At 38.3% G+C, this 13,908-nt stretch overlaps 1 protein-coding gene across 1 annotated transcript; it reads right to left on the bottom strand.

The window, feature by feature from the left end:
• Positions 1-2,949: 2,949 nt before the first annotated feature.
• LOC111872715 (cyclin-dependent kinase 7) lies at positions 2,950-8,475 on the bottom strand. Its single transcript, XM_023866865.2, has 9 exons — positions 8,369-8,475; positions 8,119-8,178; positions 7,348-7,456; positions 6,868-7,040; positions 6,634-6,761; positions 5,604-5,781; positions 4,522-4,694; positions 3,373-3,488; positions 2,950-3,127 (listed from the first exon to the last, which is right to left on the bottom strand). The coding sequence occupies exons 1-9, from the start codon at positions 8,420-8,422 to the stop codon at positions 3,099-3,101; spliced, it is 1,020 nt and encodes a 339-aa protein (XP_023722633.1). The 5' UTR covers positions 8,423-8,475; the 3' UTR covers positions 2,950-3,098.
• Positions 8,476-13,908: the final 5,433 nt, after the last annotated feature.

The following is a 13,908-nucleotide window of genomic DNA, read 5'->3' as shown; positions in this document are numbered from 1 at the left end:
AGTGAAAAAATTCCACATAAGGCAAGTGTATGCCAGATTTGTGCAAATTATAAAAACGCACATGCCTGTGTATCATATGATCATTCAGTCTTGCATCTACCACTTTGTCATNACACACACACACACACACACACACACATGACAATATCTTTGTTGATTGAAAAAATTCCACATAATACAAGTGTATGCCAGATTTGTACAAATTATAAAAACCCACATGCCTGTGTATCATATGGTCATTCAGTCTCGCATCTACCACCTTGTCACCTTGAATTGAATCCGACCAAATTAGTATGAGCAATTTTTAAAAATGGGATTGCTAATAAGAATGTGACATTCAGAATAGGAGATGTGATTAAACTTATAGGTTGGAAGTGAAGGTGACTGGAAACTTAAATGTAATATTATTATTGCTGCAAAAGATCAGTACATCACTACCAGAGCTCTTGTCATTAAAGTCATGAAACTGTTATGCATGTGAGGAAATTACAGTTCTAAGTGACAGCAGTTTGGACATTAGCAGAGATGGAAACAGTGGACCTAGTGAGCAGGTTGCTGGGTTATATTCAATATCTGTGGTAGCTCCAGTAGATACACATAGTAACACAGATCATTAGTGTTCCAAATATTTTGGTTGTATAAAAGTGGTGCTATACAAAATTCAGAGTTATTTTCCATGTGCCATGAGTAATGGGTGGGGGGACACGTGATGGTATAGTTGTTTGAGGCACTATGCCACAAGCCGGAAGGTCATGGGTTTGACTCCTGGTGAGTTCATTGAATTTTTTTCAATTTAAGAGACTGTATAGAGTAGTCAGTATAGCGACTGGTTTGGACTGTATGACTGAGGGGTCAGAGTTCAAGTCCAGGTAGGGTCAAGAATTTTCTCCACGTCATCCAGACTGGCTCTGGTCTCCATCCAATCCAATGGGTACTGGGGGTTCTTTCCCCAGGGGTAAAGCGGCAGGTGAGTGAAGCTGATGACTCACCTCCAGCTAGTGCCGAGGTCAAGGAAATGTTGATCTGTATATCCACTCCCCTATATGCCTTCATGGCTCAGTGCTTAATTAGTTAAGTATAGGGACAACGTTTTATGAGTAATGGGAAAATGCAACACATGTAAAAGCAGATTACTTCTGAACTTGTCCCCCCCACTACTTTTCCCTGCATTCACCAACATGCCGGCCAGACGCCAGGAACAATAAATACCACTGTATCTTTGAGATGGGGAGTGAGACAGGAAGCAAATTAAGGACAATAAGATGGGTGGCACATGCAGCATACATGGGAGGGAAGCAATAAAATAAGTACAATACAGAATTTCTGTTGGAAAATATGAAGCAAAGAGAGACTTGGGAGACATGTATGGATGGAGGGATAATATTAAAATGGATCTTAAATAAAATAAGGGATGAGAATATGGACTGAATTCATCTGGTACAGGGTGGAAACCAGTGGGAGGCTCTTGTGAATGTGCAATTGAACTTGTGGGTTCCCATAAAAGGCACCTCCACTCCCCCATATAACTTTCTGGAATATTGCTTAATTAAGCACATGGACAGCTTTACCATCACCTTGCCTCTAATTTAAAATTGTGGTATCCATTATCAGATATACATTCATGAAGGATGTATGAGGTAAGAGCCTATCCTATATTAATGTCAGCCTTTACACGTTGCACTCCACTTTCACAGTGTAGTCAGTATAGCGACTGGCTACAAGCTGAACGGCACGGGTCGGATTTCAAGTCCTGATGGGGCCAAGAATTTTCTCCATGTCATCCACCCAACCTTTGACCAGGGGCTATTTCCCTGGGGCTAAAGCAACTGGTGCATGAAACTGACCGCTCACCACCAGCTAGTGCAGAGTTCAAGAAAATGTGGATCTACACATCCACTTCCCCATATGCCTTAATGGCATAGTGCGTAATTAGTTAAGCACAGGGACAACTTTACCTTACTCCATTTTCACAGGCTCTGACACTGAACCATTATGGTAAAACCACTTTCTTTTTATTGCTAGTAGAGTGGGACTAAGTGCCTTGTACTGCAGCCACTTCTGGCCTATTGTACCAGCCCCAGATGATAGGTGAGGGTGATTGTGGAGCAATTGGTGGAATGAAGATTTTCAGGGGAAACCGAAGTACTCGGAGAAAACCTGCCCCAGCGCCACTTTGTCCACCACAAATCCCACTTGACCAGACCTGGGATTGAACCCGGCCACATGGTGGGAAGCCAGCGACTAACTGCTTGAGCTATGGTGCGGCCATTGGTAAAATCATTATATTTGGTAGAGAGAACATGCAATTAACAGAACAGATTATGTTAGTGTAAGCTGAGATTATCAGATTTGGCTTGATTGATTTCGTTGGTCACTATTATGAGTACAGTTGAATATATTTTAAAGCTATTAACAAAGAAATCACTAAGTGTTACCAAAATAATGCATCTTCATTATTACTGAACTTTTGTTTATAGCTGAATTACAGTATACTTTGGATTATCCATGTTTATGCATAAAACGCTGTTGCTTGTTGATTATATAAATATGGAAATGTATGCAGAGCATCCAGTTTATCTGAAAACCCCCCAAGACTTAACAGAAAAAAGTGCAGTAATTATAAAATAATTTTTTTTCTTAATTTGTTTGAAATATTTTCCATTCTGAAGAATACTCAGGAATACATGCTTGAGATATGCACAAAAATGCATGTGGATCTTCCTAAAACTCTCAAGTACTAAATTTCATTAAAATCAATCCCATTCTCAGGTTACTTAATGTGTATGGTTCAACAGACTCTGTGAACTTACTAGGCGCTCCACACCATTGCAAACTGTTCTAAACAAGATGCATGGATAAGCCACAAACTGGACCTGTACACAGATAGTTGGGAGTACTGCATATACTACTTAACTATTATCAATTGTCAGAATTTTTAAAGACGCAGAATATAAAAATCAAATTATATTTTTCCTCGTCACACAAGGGATAAAAATAGTTTATACAAAACAATTATCATCTTCATACAAAGTTCTGTTACACATATTCCATCATATTATTACATAGTATTTTCACAATCTCCTAAGTGGAAGATGCTTCTAGAACACCAGTCGTTTTGGGTGAGGAGCTGCAAAGAAAAATAATATATTACAACTTATACTATACAGGTTTCAAAGTCACACTTCAGCTTTCTCTTAAACTGATCAACATCATCTGAAGATGAATGTGTATAATGGACTGTTAAAATTACTTCATAAGAAAGACTGGATCAAAAAGTCTGTTCCCTCCACAAACTCATCATATATAACAGAACATTATCATTTAACCACCAAATAATTCAATTTGACTTTGCAATTCTGACTACAATACAACCTCCATCTGCTGTTTCCAGGAGCTTCCTCTTCAGGTTAGGTTTCTCGTGTTCATTGTTCCGCTGGACGGAAGAGGGAAACGGCAACTGTGGACCTTGTGTAGGAGGTGGCTTGTTACTGCAAAAATAACATAAACTTTCAAAGCAATACACCCTTCAGTCCATTTATACAATAATATATTTCCATAAATAGATGCATATTTATTTTTTAAAATATAACATGGAATTCGCTGTACTTCCCACGTGTAGGATCCAAATAATTCTACCATAAACAGTACAGGGGAGGAGGCATTCAAATCCAAACACTAAAAACAGGTACATGAAAATCTCTTTTTAGGTTCCACTTTAAAACGTTTTCCTTCTTAATAAGCTAAAAATGTTTTCTTCAAGAAATTTTCCACTTTGTAATTTTTATTCTATTCTCCGCAGTGTCCAGACTAGCTCTGGGTCCAACCCAAACTCCTCTCCAGTGGGTACTGTGGCGTTCTTCCTGGAAGCAAAGCAGCCAAGACATGAAGATGATCACTCACCTCTATCTCGTGCCAAGGTCAGGTATCCATCCAGCTAAACGTATAGTCCCCAAATGTCTTCATGGCATTGTGGTTAATTGAGCATAAGAACACCTTGATGATACTAAATTAACTAAATATGTTGTATGTTGTGAACATCACATGAAAACGAAATCTGTGTCAGCTAGCATGCAACTGACTGTCAGAATCTGGACATCAGTGCAACTTTTAATCCATACAGATATGAATATATTTTCTCAGGTATTATTTCCCTGATATTTTTTGTTATGAAGCACCTCAAAACAAAATACCAATTCTTGAGCGCTGTTGTACTTATTCATGTATGACAAGCAAACCAATTTTCATAAATACTATTTAAAAAAATGTGACAGAATTTGTAAAAAATGACAGTAAATATTCCTTAAAGAATATGCTACATTTAGGTGAAAAGGAAGCCTGTAAAAGCACTTGAAGTGTTCATATACAGTAAGCTTATAGACCTTACATGGAAGGTATATGAAAATAAAGTGGTTGGCTAAGACATGATCTGACTGATGCTCAGAAGCCTTTTTTCTACGGAATGTAATTCAAATTAAGTTCAGAGATAGTATTACAATGCAAAACATTTTACTGTCTGTCAACCTGAAATATGGAGCTTGCAGTGCCTCATGACAATTATATCGGTTGAGTGGAGAAATAGACAGCAATCCTGCCACCAGATCAAGCAGATCATCTCCTGCTGCTGTGAATATGTGGCGTAGTGGTGTCCCAGGAAATGTTTTGAACGTGATGAAGTCTGGCAGTATTTTTACATTCTGCAATGACAATGTTCAGTTCAGTAATGCACTAGTGTAAAGGTTTCAACTGCATTATTTGTAATTTTGCATCTCTTGATCATTATTTACTGCAGATACAAGTATACTATTGACACAACTAATCAGTAACAGACACTGCATATATTATATATTTATCTCTTCAGGATTTTGGGTCCACAGCTGTGCTCACTGCAATATGAAGTAGAAAAGGACAGAGGTATTGAAGCAGAAGGAGGAAGAAATGAAGAACAATAAGAAATAAGGAGAAAGAGGTAGACAGAGAAGAGGAAGAAAGAATGGATAAAAATGAGGAAAAGGAAATGAAAAGATCAAGGTGACAGTACAGAAAAGAGAGAAAGCTGGGCATAGATGAACGAATTTGAGAATGGAAAAAGAAGAGCTCAAGAAAAAATCAGATAAAAATTACACTGTCATGTCATCTGCATTGTTCAGAAATGCATCACTTCATAAAATGTTGTCTCCTGCCTATCGACTTGGATCCAAAAGAATCATGTTACATTTTCCTTTAAACTTTATTAAATATACACCATTACAAAAAATATTTCACAAAATACTTACAGCTCCTATAAGATCTATAATTTATGTCATGTTCTGAGTGTCTTGCATCGGCCATTTCTTTAGAAAACTGGTAAGTTTCATCTGAGCTACATGTAAGAGATTTTACTGTGCTGATATGGACACATATAAAATTTACTTAAGCTGGATTCATAAACAACAAAGTAAACAGAAATCTGTTGAAGAGTTTCAGAGAAGTGTGACTGGAAGAATGGCCATGACCACCTCACCAGAGAAATTTTCATGTACCTCATGCACAAAGTACATAACAACTGCATTGATACTCTGTCTGCCATTTACATGGTCATTACAATAAAGTGCTACAATACTAACAGGCCACATCTCATCCGTAGGCGTACCAAGCACCTGAAAGATACGAGTCAACTGATCTAAGTCAGAATCCCCAGGAAAGAATGGTACTCGAAGTAGCAGTTCAGCCAGGATACAGCCAATGGCCCACATATCAATACCTGTTCCATACATACGGGCTCCAAACAATAACTCTGGTGCCCTGTAAAGGAGAAACTAATATTTGAATCTCTTTCAAATATCTGTTGTATTACTCCAATTTGTGTTTCCCTGCCAGGCACCTCGTAAGGCCTGGGAGTTATTTTATACATGTACAAATATGGGGAAGATTCTCCTAGTGCATTTTGTACTGTGTGTTTACTCCTAGGTACATAAAATGTCTACCCCATACATCCGGAAAAAAAATTCCAAACTTTTTTATGACTGAAGTATTTGGGTATATTAGAGACTGAAATAATTTTTTAATTTCCCGCAAATCACTGACCCATTCACATGCAACAGCCAGATATTATTTCCAAATAGTATGGCCAAGGAAATACGGACCACCAACAAAACTGACAGACTTATAGTATATGACATTATATATAAAACTTATTAAGATTACAGCATGTGCTGGAAGTGGTTTCTGTTGTTGTCAAGAGAATGTTCAAGCCTAGGACCAATGTCATTAGTGGACCCCCCCTCCAAAAAAAAAATTAAAATATCAAGTGCTCACTGAAGAGAGAGTGGATGAAATTGATCCTATGCTGCCTTGCACAGATCAGAATTTCACGAATCAAGCTTCCAGAAAAAACTTTGATCTGTGAATGCAATATATTTTACCAGGAATGCAGGCAAAACAGACAGATTTTTGGCAACTACTTTACTCTGGGTATAAATTGTAATATGTTATGCTGCAGGGGTGTCATTTCTGCAAGTAGTCTGAACTCTGTGGCCCAACTAGATAGGTGTAGGATGCAACTCTTCCTACTAAGTAGCTTAACAATTTGCAGGAAGCCATATGATGACTGCATTGCATACAGAAGAAAAAGAAGGGAAAATTAATATCCCTTACCTGTACCACCTTGTCACGACCTGATGAGTATAAATACGATTGGGAGAGCCATAGAACTTGGCCAAACCAAAATCTCCAATCTTGAGAACACCATTACAATTTACAAGCAGATTATTTGGTTTCAAGTCCTAATAAAGAAGATAAAAAATATTATAGATAGAAAACTCGATATATTTCACATACATAAAAACATAAAGAGGTTGACAACAGCTTAAGTGACCCAGTTTTATGTACCCTGTGTAATATCCAGTTGATATGGAGGTATTCCAAGCCCTGCAATGTCATTAACATGTATGCTTTGATATTAGCAGGTGTTAACACAATGTTATTGTCCTTAATAATCACTTCAAGATCAGTATCCATGAAGTCAAATACAAGTGATACATTAGATTTGTGCCCAAACACATCTGTAAAAAATCAAAACAAAATCAAATTTTATTTGCAAAATATGTAGATAATAATGAATATCTGAATTTTAAGACTTGGGCAAAACATTATTTAAATTAATATGTAACCTACATTTCCATTTCATTGGCTCTTATAGTTTTTCATGGAGAAAATAAACCCACCTAACAGACAAGTTAAGCATCTTAACAGGATTTGTTACTTAATCTCTGAGTTCTTACTCTATCACCATAACACAAACCAAAAGAAAGAATGCTGATGGCAATTAACACACTGTTTTAAAATATAACTGTGTGTCAATCTTTATACCCATTAAGTTAATAATATTAGGATGCTTTAACTCTTGCAATAGCTTTATCTCTCGAAGAGCGGTCCTGTTAATCCCATCCTGTGCTTCTGCTCGACTTCCAAGCTTGATCTGGAAAAGAAAAAAAAAGTACAAATGCTTGCACCGATACTCTCTTTCAAAATAATAATTATTCACACTCTGCTATATAACACCAATTATAATGCTAATGGCACAAGAAAATTTCACAAGGAAACTTGAGTACAGTAAAGACATGTAATGTAATAAAATTCTCACATACATCCCAATTGGAAAGATGGAAAAATTTTTGTCTACCCATAAACATTATGATTTATAGCACAGCACTACAGAACCCATATCTACTTCCTGCAAAATGTATGAGGATTTATTTAATATTCTATGAACGCCCACAAACATTTCGTTGTTCAGTAGAACATATCACCACAAAAAGAAATGCTCTATTTGAATACACATAAATCACAAGTGCCACAAATAATATAGAAATATTGTGCAGATCGGTGTACAGATAACCGTATACACTTGTATTCTGGTGGTGCTCTGTTCGATTCTCAACTGCGTGGCCGGCTAAACTAACTTACGTTTTTCGAGGTTTTCTTCAGTCCCTTCTACCAAATGCGGGACCAGCACCTTAATTAGACCATAGTCACTTACTTTCAAATCCTTTTCAATTCATTAATCATACCAATGACCCTCATAGTCTACATACTGACAAGGTAATAAACTGAATCAAAATGTAATACAACACAATTTACCTTTTTCACTGCAACTATAGTATCATTTACTGCATCTCTTGCTTTGTAAACAGTAGCAAACTGCAATGAGAAACAAGAAGGTCACAGTGCAAGCAGAACGGGATATTTTAAATAAATTATGGCAATACCATGCAAACCCTACAGCACATAAAAGATTTCAAGTGTTCATTTCTTAAAATGGAGACGTATTTTAAAATTGCATGGCATATCCTGTCTCAGTAAATACAGCATATATAGTTTTTTCAATAACCTGTCCTTCTCCCAAATATTCTACTTTTTCATAACGCTTTAATTTATCTCCCATCCTTAACCTTATTCCACATTCAACGCAGCCATTCGTGCCGCACGGCGATCATATGTAACCACCGGTAACCACGGTAACCACCACGGATCATTAAATAGAGTAGAAAATCTAATCATGGATCACGTAAAGAGGGCAACGAAGAACCCTTCTTGGGAAGCCACAAGTTGTGCAGCTACTTAAGGATTTCCCAGCCGTTTATGGAACCCAAAGGATCATTACCGTTTCATAAGAGCCTCCGCTGGTCCATATCCTGAGCTAGATCAATTCAGTCCATACCACCCTGTTCTATCTTTCTAAGATCCATTTTAATATTATCCACCACCTCCCTACTTCATGGTCTTCCTAGTGGCCTCTTTGCTTGTGGATTTCCAACCAACATACACATGCCCTTACTATAACGGTGGCGTTAGTTGCTCTGCGATAATAGGGTTTCTAAATTTGTGGAATATTAGTAGCCTGATATTTAGTGCTGGAAGTTAGGAGCGGGAGGAGGGTATTTTGAAGGTAGGTAGGTAGGTAGTAGGTAACCTTCTTACCGACTAGGCTACTGGTTAAACCTTGTACTTTGCCGTTGCATTCACTTGCAAATGATTCATAGGTGACACTAGCCTGCACCTAGAGTTAGGTTACCAACAGGGAGAATCGGAATTACATATCTGTAGATATAACATGCATTTTTGTGTGAGTGACGGTTATTGAAAGGCTTGAAAGGACGAGAGGAAAGTCATTTTAAGTATGTCTGTATTTAAGGTAAAAGCTGTGTTATCGCCATGCAGGAGGTTTGCTTTACAAGGAGGTAATGCTGTATATAGGTAAAAGTGGTACAAAGTATGCTTGTAGATAATGCGTTACTTAATTAGAACAGTTTGATCATGTTAGGAGCAAGACACCTGAAGTGAATTTAAATACAAGTGACTCTGGGACATCAGGTTTATACGCTCTGACAGTGCAGAACGTACAAAATCAATTGACACTGCAGTCGGCGGAGGCCGAAATCCAATGTTTCATGTGACTTTTCGTCAAGGGAGTGAAGCCCGAAACATGCTCCCATATAATTACATTTTGTGACGTAGCCAACCGTGGTCGGTGATGGTGCAGCGAAATCATGGAAAGATAAAAGTGGAAACGTGATGCATGATGCCTCCGCAAGCTGCAGTTTTATCATAATATGAAGTAACATGTGACGATCTTTTATTATGAGTTGGTCAAATATGGCAACACTGAACGTGAGAAACTGATGTATGGAATATTTCTAACTCGGTGTAACAAATTTTCCATTAGCATTTGCAGTTCTTAGTGCAGTAAACATGCATAAGTAACATGACTGACCTGACCTAACCAGGACAGAACACTATGTGAAATAAAGACCATCCCGGAATGTAAGATGGTAAAGATCTGACCTTTCCATAAAAAGCAGTGGAAAGACCAGTTTTTAATCACTGTTGTTATTAAATTATTTAAAAATATGCTGTTGTAACCAAGAAATATGAGGGTGAGTCAAATGAAAATCTTAGAAGTTTGAAAAATTGAAGGAAATTAAGGACAACTGTCATATTAAGGTGAATGAGGTGGTTGCCATGTTGGACATCAGTCATGGTTCAACTCACCATGTCGTCCACAACATGTTGTAGTTCCACAAGGTGAGTCCCTAGACAGGTGACTCCTGAAATGAAGGGAGGACATGTTGATGCCTGACAGGAACTTTTGTGATGGTGCAATAGAATGTGATGGCTTCTTGAAGCATATAGTGAGTGGAGATGAAAACCAGGTCCACTACTAGCAGCCTGGAATGAAGAGAACAAGCAACAAATGCCTCCATTCCAGCTCACCAAAATGCTGCTATTCTGCGAAGACCAAGGCCCACTTGTGGAGCACTGCGTGTTCAAAAGAACCACAGTCACCAGTGCCTTATATTGCAGACTCCTTAAAAATCATCTGAAATGAGAACATCCAATCAGAACATAATGGGCTGCTCAGTGCTGATGTCATTGCTGTATGACAACACTAGGCCACACACGGATGTTCTTGATGTAAAAACTTTCCAATCCGATGAAGAAATACAAGAGGCGATGGAAGAGTGGCTATGTATACAGCCATAGGATGGTTTATCATGAGGAGTCCAGGTATTAATGATGTACTGGATGACATGCATCGAATGCAGTGAAAACTGTATTGAGAAATGACAAGCTATACTGAATATATTTGCTCTAAATTAGCTGGCAAAACAATTTTAAGGCTTTCATTTGACTCACCCACATATGATCTGCATTTATAGAAATGGCCCCTGTGCCTAAGGACATGTACTGAAAGTAAAGTTCCACATATGCTAGATGTCAGTGAGTGGCCAGCTTCATCCTCCAGCACTTTACCCCACTGGAAATAGCCTCAAGTACCAAATCAGGTGGAACCACAACTGGTCTGAATGTGCTCTGTGATTTTAGTCCGCAAGTGAACTATACTGACCGAGCAACCACCGCTTGTCAGCGAAGTTAGTGACAACTTTTGTGGATAGAGGGTATCGCATGGTCAGCACAATGAATCACCATGGCCATTAATTTCGGTTTTCTAGACCAGAGCCGTTATTTCCTTGAAATAGCTCTTCAATTATCATCATGAGGCTGATTGGATCCTGTTCCAAACCCACTACTTGTTAGAAAAAATCTGATAGCACTGGGAATCAAACCTGCACCTCTGGATCTGTGGCCAGGGACTCTGACCACAAGACCACAGAGGCGGTGGTCTGGATGTGCTGCCAAAAAGAAAATTCCTGCCTCTGCAAAAATTCTTGCCCCAGTCATTCTACTCACTGAGCTGTCCTAGCGTATTTTGGTTTTAAGTATTGAGTGGAGCACAGCGTTTTGCCCTAAGGAAAAGGGAGAGAGGGAGAGACCATAAGTTACTGTAATCATCATGGTCCTCCTGTACAAGGATTAATTGTACTAGATTACTATGACTCCAAGATTCAGGTCAGAGTTGAATCTCCATCTTTTGTGTGGTCTGCTTCTTGTACCTTTTGGAATGCACTGATGCATTTTTAGGACCATATGTTGCCATAATGTTCTTATAATTTTATGACAGTTTAATGGAGCAGGATTGAGAGCATCATTTGAAGAGGTTACTGTAGTGATTCTGACACAATTGGCACAAATTACATTCAAGACTTATACTACATACTGCTGTCAGTCTGTAACTGTACAGTGGGCTGTATAGTCATACTGAATTATTATTTATAACAGTGTCCATAGAGGGCAAGTGGTAGCATAGTTAGTTGAGGTACTGTGCTACAAACTGGAAAGTTAACAGGTTTAATTCATGATGCGTTCATTGGCTTTTTCTAGAAAAAATGTAGGAGCCTTGACGCTGTGGGCATCCATAGCCTGTTACAAGGGGTTTTTTTCCTTTTTTTGCCTCTTATTAGATGATTCTGACTTTTCTGACTTCTAGGTGTGTGTTCAAAGTAAATCATTTCCCAGAAATTAATTTGCAGTGTTTGAAAAGAGCTTTTGACTGAGTACATTACCAACATCTTCTGTTTTAAAACTGTCATGTTTTGGACCAGAAGCAGTGGCTTCACTGTTGGGGGTCTTTGTTCTGTAATCCCAGTCTGTGATGTCCCAAGGCTCTTGTGCTGGGTGAGAGGGTGTCCTGTTTGGTACAGTTAATGTGAACACAGGAAGTGGTCAGTGCTGGTTTTTGTAATATATGGTATTTGTCCCTGAAAAGTACACAAACTATACAACTTCATGTGCTCACCATGTTAGTAGTTTCTGACATACAGAAGGAATATATCATGTAAAATGTTCTGAAGAGCCCCTGTCATGTCATTTTTTTTTTAAATTTCTAGAGGGGTGGGACTAAGTTCCTTGTACTGCAGCCACTTCTGGCCTATTGTACCAGCCCAAGATGATAGGTGGGGGTGACTTTGGAGCAATTGGTGGAATGAAGATGGCAAGGGAAACCGAAGTACTTGGAGAAACCTGCTCCAGCGCCACTTTGTCCACCACAAATCCCACTTGACCAGACCTGGGATCAAACCCAGGCCGCCATGGTGGGAAGCCAGCGACTAACCGCTTGAGCTATGGTGCAGCCCTGTCATGTCATAACTGAAAACATTGTAATGGTTACTCTTGTAGTTTAGGCAGTCTGTTGTTAAGAATTAACAGATGAATTAACAAAGAGTAATGAATTTGTTCTCATTTGCATTTATTGGTGTTTCTTTATTAGTCACTCTGGTGCACCGTTCATCTTCACAGTCAAGCAAAAGTGAAGGTGCATGTTCAAAAACAGAAAGACTGCAGAAGAAGCTTCGAGAGAAAACACCGATAGGTATGGTGACATTTTGATATCATGGAAGGATGGGTTATTAACAGAGTTGGGTAAAAATATGAGTAAACTGGATGGAATATGGACAGTTAAGAAACTACAGGTATTTCCGAGGTGCATAATGCTTGAGAAGCTAATGTGGTCACTTAGCTAGTCAAGGAATGACCCATCTCTTATGGAACCCAAAAGTTTATTACCATGTTCATGAGGCTGCCACTGGTCTGTCCTGAGCCAGATGCATGTAATCCACACTTCCACATCCTGTTTCTGTAAGATCTATCCTCCTTCCATCTTTGCTAGGTTGCCAAAGTGGGCTCTTCCATTAAAGTTTTTTGAATTCCTATTATGAAAGTGACAAACTTTTATGAATGCTTGTGCTTTCATCATGTTAACTAGGTCCTTTGTCACCACAGGATGGTGCAGTCACAGATTTAAGTTGAGATGATCTCCAGAAAGGGAGAGTATTTGCAAACATACGTCACAATATTGAATAAGTAGTTGCAGACAGCAAATAAGGGGTGCTCCTCCAACTCTGGTCAGGCAGGGAACTAACAGTTCCTCACTGCAAAAGAACAGTATATTACAAATTGTTACATGGACTTGGATGGATTCTTTGCAGTTATCTAAGCAGTGGAAAATGGATGTGAGGGATGGAACTTGGAATTTCAAAAGTCACTATAGATCCTGGACTGGTCTCAGAAGAGTGACCTCTCTGTCCAGTATCTACCTGATCATATTTGCAGGGGATGTGTACACTCATGGTACCATCAATCTTAGGTTATCATTTATAGGCCAAAGAACAATGGAAATCTTCCTTAGTGGGAGGCAAACAGATTAGATGTTATTGAATTGAATTGAATTGAATTTATTTACATTCTATAAATCCTAAGCAGGTTAGTACCTTTGGATACAGAACATGTCAAAAGGTTACATACATAAGTACAGGCAATTTTAGCTTAAAAATTAATATAACTTAATTTTACATCATTCTCTATTTACATTGAAGTATTCATCTAAAGAGTAGAAGGAATGAGCATGTAGATAATTCTTTAACTCTGATTTAAACTTTTTAGTATCATTGCCCAAGTTTTTAATACTTTGTGGCAGATTGTTGAACACTTTTATGCCAGTAAAGTAGACTCCTTTTTGATATACTGATAAAA

The sequence above is a fragment of the Cryptotermes secundus genome, unplaced genomic scaffold (genome assembly GCF_002891405.2).
Source record: "Cryptotermes secundus unplaced genomic scaffold, Csec_1.0 scaffold374, whole genome shotgun sequence".
NCBI lineage: Eukaryota > Metazoa > Arthropoda > Insecta > Blattodea > Kalotermitidae > Cryptotermes > Cryptotermes secundus.
Note: the sequence above shows the minus strand (reverse complement) of the source record. Positions and strands in the feature narration are given on the sequence as shown.

What these genes read in the sequence shown, in the direction of transcription:
- LOC111872715 (XM_023866865.2), bottom strand. Translation starts at nt 8,422, where the DNA reads ATGGGAGATAAATTAAAGCGTTATGAAAAAGTAGAATATTTGGGAGAA. An exon ending in CTATAGTTGCAGTGAAAAAG is followed by an intron (nt 7,457 to 8,118) that starts GTAAATTGTGTT and finishes TTTCTTTTCCAG; the next exon opens with ATCAAGCTTGGAAGTCGAGC. An exon ending in CCTGGAAACAGCAGATGGAG is followed by an intron (nt 3,128 to 3,372) that starts GTTGTATTGTAG and finishes TTTTCTTTGCAG; the next exon opens with CTCCTCACCCAAAACGACTG.